We start from the raw sequence: 6,383 nt of genomic DNA on the forward strand, positions 1-6,383 counted from the left end.
GGAATAGCACCGGAGGTAGCAACACACAAATTACACATCGATCTTTATCACTGACCTGTAAAGCAACCCCGAAGAAGATTCCCCGATGATAGAAGCAAATTCACAGAAGAAGAGCTACAAAGGCTATTAGATGCTGGATCTATAAGGCCGGCGGAGCATACAGAATGGGTATCGAATGTGGTAGTGGTACGAAAGAAGAATGAAAAGATGCGAATGTGTGTGGATTTCACAGATCTAAATAAAGCATGTCCAAAAGATCTATTCCCACTTCCTCATATAGATCAAATGATAGACGCAACAGCCGGCCATGAATTGTTGAGTTTTCTTAACGCATATTCAGGATACAATCAAATCAAGATGAATCCTGCCGATCAAACAAAAATAACATTTATAAGGCTGAGGGGTTTGCATTGTTATAATGTAATGCCGTTTGGACTCAAAAACCCCGGTCCAACATTTCAATGGTTAGTCACCATGATGTTCAAAGATCAGTTGGGAAAAACGATGGAGGTGTATATAGATGATATGGTTGTAAAATCAGAAAGAGCGGAAGACCATCTGATTCATTTAAAAGAAGTGTTCGCAATAATAAGGCAACTCAACATGAAGCTGAACCCAGAAAAATGTGCATTCAATGTATCCTCTGGAAAGTTCTTGGGGTTTATGGTTTCAAAACGAGGAATAGAGATAAATTCAGACCAGATAAAGGCAATCGAAAACATTCCCGATGATCTCAACAACATAAAAGAGGTGCGAAGTTTGACTGGTAGGGTAACGAGCGTTATCTCGATTCATTTGAAGATCATCGGAGAGATGCCACAAATTCTTCCTTGTCTTTGAAAAAAGCAACAAAACTTTGAGTGGAAGCCAGAATGTAAACAAGCGTTGCAAGAACTCAAAAGGTATCTTTCAAGCCCGCCGTTGCTGTCAAAACCAAACGCCTAGGAGAAGCTGTTTCTATACCTTACCGTTTTAGAGGTATCGGTAAGCACAGTTTTGGTACGTGAAGATGAAGGTAAACAATCTCCAATTTATTATGTTAATAAAACACTTTTAAATGCTGAAACTAGATATCCACATTTAGAAAAATTGGCCCTGGCTTTAATACGTGCTGCTAGAAAATTAAGGCATTATTTTCCAAGCCATCCAATTGCCGTGGTAACGACATTCCGTCCACGGAGTGTTCTCCATAGACCGGAGTTATCAGACAGATTGGCTAAATGGGCAATTGAACTTAGTGAATTTGATATTACTTATCAACCTAGAAATGCTATAAAATCGCACATTCTTGCCGATTTTGTGGCAGATTTTAATTCAAAATTAACTTCAGAAGTGGAAAAAGAAACCATCACAAATACGGGGTTATCCTCTGGGATATGGACCTTGTACACTGATAAGGCATTTAATGAAAGTGGGTCGGGATTAGGCTTAGTACTAAAAATACCCAGCAGTGAAATTGTCCGCTAAGCCATTAAATGCCCGAAGATCACTAACAATAAAGCCGAGTATGAGGCTGTTGTTGCAGGTTTAAAGCTGGCTTTGGAATACGGAGCAAAAAGCAACAGGGTACATTGTGATTCTCAATTGGTGGTTAACCAGGTGAATGGAACTTTCAGTATCAAAGACCTACGTATGCAGAAGTATCAAACACAAATATTAGACCTCTTTGCAAGATTCAAGGAATGGGAATTAGAGCAGGTTCCACGAGAAAGTAATGCCAAGGCTGACAGTTTAGCAAAATTGGCATCAGTTGCTGATCCCGGAGAACCAGGAAGTAGAAGTGTGATCCATTTATTGCATCCAATTGGTTGCGAAATTGAAGTACATGAGACGGGATCGGCACATGATTGGAGGAATAAAATACTTAATTTTTTGCAACAAGGGACTCAATCCATAGATAAGAAAAAAGCACGAAAATTGCGAGTAAAAGCAATTAGATATTGCCTGGTTTATGGAGAGTTATATCAGAGAACTTTTGGAGGGCTACTCGCCAAGTGTTTAAGCCCAAACGATACGGAACCCACTATGCAGCAAGTGCACAGTGGATATCGTGGAAATCACTCCAGTGGGAGATCTTTAGCCCGATGTTTGCTACGTGCAGGTTATTATTGGAACACCATAGACAAAGATTCACAAAATTTTGTATGTCGATGCAAAGAATGCCAAGCATATGCATCTGCAATACATCATCCTGCAGAACCACTGCATTTAGTCATTACCCCATGGCCTTTCATGAAATGGGGGCTCGACATCATGGGACCATTCCCCGAAGCCAAAGGTAAAGTAAAATTCTTACTTGTTGCAACTGACTATTTTTCTAAGTGGGTTGAAGCAGGGGTGTTATACCCTATTTCAACCGGGATCAAAATAGTTTACAACATCCCGATAATTTCGGGGTTAATTAAAGTACAGGAGTCGCCACCTAATTATTTATGGAGAATTAGGACACCTAAGGTAATTAAAGTAATTATCTAAAGTTAATTTTATTTTAAAGTCTACGAAACCAAAAAAAAATCTGAGTAAGGGTTCTATTAATCTAAAGGGAAGGTATTAAGCACCCTTTAAGATCCGTTAAAAGACGGTTAACCGACCGGACTCATATTTAATTAGGCTAAGAATGTGGAGATAATATTTTATAATATTTAAGAAAATATCTTTGTAAGTATTGTTAAACTTGTAGATAGACATATAGTAATGCTATTTAAAATAGGACTTGTAGGAAAATAATAATTGGTATAAAATAGCTTAGTTATAAATAAACTGAGAAAGTGCAGGATGTATAACGTTTTGTAAATACTTGAAGAAAATAAGTTATACTGACTAACAAATTAAAAGAATCATTGTAAGATTGATATCGATAAAGTTTTAAAGTTTTACATTATTAAAATACGACGCAATCGTCGGAAATCAGAGAGAGGATTTTAACGTATAAAAGGGAATGATTCAAGCCTTCACTATTTTAAAATGTTTTGAAATCAACATGATTTGTTTGGAAAGTGTTATTACTATTCGCCTTTAACTCAAAATATGTGGTTACGCTATTTCGAAAATCAATTATTTCTAATGAAAATAAATATTGTAGATACTATGAATAATTTAACAAAAGAAAGAGAGAAAGAAATCTTATAAAATTAACTGTGGGTTTCCCTTAAATTAACTACCCATTACTAAAACTATATCCTCTAATTTCGCTGAGGTTCATCTAAATCGACAAATAAAGTGTTAGTCCTTCAATATAATTTAAATGCACAAAGACAAAATGGAGGAGTAAAGATGATTTAAATGGGCTCGCCCATTTTAAGATCGCTATTATCTCTCGTTGTCTTTTACATTGTTATGGGCCTCGGCCCAGAATTTTGCTGCGGGTGGGCTGACTCGGGAGGAAGATTTCGTTGGGCTTTGGCCCAACACCGAATGCGGAAGGTAACGAGTCCCTCGGACTCGTGTGCGATGGTCCTTTGTTAGGTGCAGTGAACGGGGTGTCGATGGCGTCGAATCTACTCTCTCGTTATGAATAGACCCGAAACTCGATCGAAAATTAAAATGCCTTTGGTAGTTAAAGTCCTTTGGCCAACAGCGACGAAAGTTAGTCGAATCGAAAGCCTTAACTTTTCGACATTAAATTCATGTTTTTAACACAATGTTTTACCGGTTTAAAAAGTTCAAGACCAGATTTTGAACAAAAAGAGAAACTCGAGACTTTTTGTGAGAGAAAATATCCCTATCTCACCCGATCGATCTCCCCCCCCCCCCCCCCATTTCGGCTATGGACTTAACGATGTATTTATAGGTGAAGTTCAAACTCTAGGGTTTCGTCTGGGCGGGGTTTTTGAGCTTGAATTCGCCATTTGAAAATCAAAAATCGAATCCTTAAAGCTGCTTTTTTTTTCCAGAAATTTCAGAGGCATTTTTGATCGTTTATGTTGATTCGACCGTTGAAGATAGGAGAAAGAGAATACTTGTATAGAAATGGCAAGACCAAAATCTGCCATGGCTAAAAAATGGATCATTGTTCGAAAAGGAAAGAGGTGAGAGGGACATTTATTAGATATACGAAAATGGCATCTGTTTTTCTGCCATGGTTGAAAAGGGGACTGTGTTGTAGCTAAAATGGTGGAGAGAGAGAGATGAAGATGAGGAGAAAGGAGAAAGAGAAGTGCGGCGTTAGGGTTTAGGATGAAAAGGATGATGAAAACATTTTATTACACGGGCCGGGTCGGGTGGAAATGGGTAGTGGGCTGGTCGGATAGATGACTTAAAATGTGGGCTGTTGGCTTAAATATGGGCTGATTTATTTAAACGGATAGTGGGCCAGCCGAATTAATTAAAGTATGGGCTGGTGTGATCCGAATTTGATCCTTTTCTTTTTGGAATAAACATGCAATTAGTAATTTAATGTTACAAATTTACTAATAATAGAGAAACTATAGATATATAGGTAAAGCGACAATAAAGTAGAAATATTATCAAGGTTAGTTTTACGATTAATATGTAATAAATAAATAGCAATATACGATGCATTAATAAATAATAGTATTTAATCATAGTAATAATAATAATAATAATGAAGTGCTAGTGAGAATAAGATATTTAAAGTATTAGCAACTCAAGAAAAGAACGAATCAGAATAAAGGGATGGGCAAAATTGGGTGTCAACAAGGGGCATACGCAAAGGTTGGAGAGGAGAAAGTTATTAATTTCCTCTGGAAAGACATCATATGCCGATTCAAAATTCCAAAAGAGATAAGCTGCGACAACGGGAAACAATTTGTTGGAGCAGAGTTAACGAATATTCTCTAAAATCTTGGGATCAAACGAGTAACCTCTTCACCATATCACCAATCTGGCAACAGACAAGCAGAATCCACAAAGAAAATGATAATTAGAGTGTTGAAAATACGAATCTGCAATGCTTTAAGTTGGCCTGATGTTCTTCCTGAAGTTCTTTGGTCTTACCGAGTTACATACAAAACTAGTACTAGAGGAACACTTTTTTCATTAGTTTATGGAGCGAAAGTGTTGGTACCAATTGACGTAATGGAGCCAAGCATAAGGTATGTACATGCAACAGATGCGGAAAACGTGGAAGCAATGAAGGATGGACTTGATTTGCTGGAAGAACACCGAGAATTGGCTTTAATCAAGTTAAAAACGTCGAAACAACAAGTGGAAAGATATTACAACAATAAGACCAAATTACGGCAAATTAAAGTTGGGGACTTAGTCATGCGAATGGTAACTTCAGCTACCAAGATACCGAACGAAGGTAAACTAGGAGCGAATTGGGAAGGGCCCTATAAGGTTATAGCTGATACAGGGAAAGGAACATTTCAATTGGAAACTTTGGATGGAAAGATTGTCTCCAACAACTACAACATAAGCAACCTGAAGCTCTTCCATTCCTAACATCTAGTTGCATTCAACGAGCTGTACTCTTTTTCCTTTATCTAGGTTTTGTCCCATTCGGGTTTTACTGGAAAGGTTTTTAACGAGACAGTAAGTTGAATGCACGGGAAATGGACTACGGGCAACATCGTTTAGTTCTTCATACTTCACAACAAAACGACGAGGGACTATCACAAGGAACCGACAATAGAGTTTATCTATCACTCCAAAAATGTACGGGGTAAAGCCTTCGGGATCAATTTATGAACTTATAATCATGTGTGTAATAACACTGAATATGACATGATCTTTGCGAGTTTGTATGGTGTATTCATGATTCCGATCATATTACTATTTGCAATTGAATTCTATTGATTCATGATTCCGATCATATTACTATTTGCAATTGATTTCTATTGTTATGATTCCGATCATATTATTTTCAATTAATTATATCCATGATTCCAATCATATTTTTGATAGTATTCGTGATTTCAATCATACATGCTAGTAATGCATTCATAATGCCGGAAGTTTCCAATTCCATTAGTTGATAAACATTGGAATTTGGCATACGACTTTTTTACCCAATAAGTCAAACTTCCCAAAAATTAAAATTACAATTCTTCGTACAAGGATTCTGACAATTAAAATCTTAATCGGATTGATCACCCGCAAAATATTTTAATTAGAGAAAACTTCCAAGAGATTATTTATAAAAAAGGAAAACCATGAATAAAAGAAATTTTATTTAAAAAAACAAAGCCTTACAAGAGAAAGGCACATAAAACGAAACATTCAAAAATGCGAAGAAGAAACTATCGAAGAAGAAGGAAGAAGGGCATCTTGGGAATTTTGCACAAGAGTACTCTAGGGAACATTTCTGGCATTTGGATCAATCTTCATATCTTTTTTGATTATGGTATCTTCAGAAAGTATCTTCAGAAACAGGAATGGATGCGTCTCTGGATAATATATTCGTTTCATTTGAGGTATGG

General features: G+C 36.8%; 1 protein-coding gene across 1 annotated transcript; it reads left to right on the forward strand.

Annotated features, from left to right (window-relative positions):
• Window positions 1-423: 423 nt before the first annotated feature.
• Window positions 424-5,406, forward strand: LOC132047875 (uncharacterized). The gene is made up of 5 exons (XM_059438852.1): window positions 424-750; window positions 847-902; window positions 1,071-1,411; window positions 1,526-2,278; window positions 4,943-5,406. The coding sequence occupies exons 1-5, from the start codon at window positions 424-426 to the stop codon at window positions 5,404-5,406; spliced, it is 1,941 nt and encodes a 646-aa protein (XP_059294835.1).
• The last annotated feature ends 977 nt before the right edge of the window (window positions 5,407-6,383 follow it).

This window comes from Lycium ferocissimum, chromosome 2 (assembly GCF_029784015.1).
Source record: "Lycium ferocissimum isolate CSIRO_LF1 chromosome 2, AGI_CSIRO_Lferr_CH_V1, whole genome shotgun sequence".
Lineage (NCBI taxonomy): Eukaryota > Viridiplantae > Streptophyta > Magnoliopsida > Solanales > Solanaceae > Lycium > Lycium ferocissimum.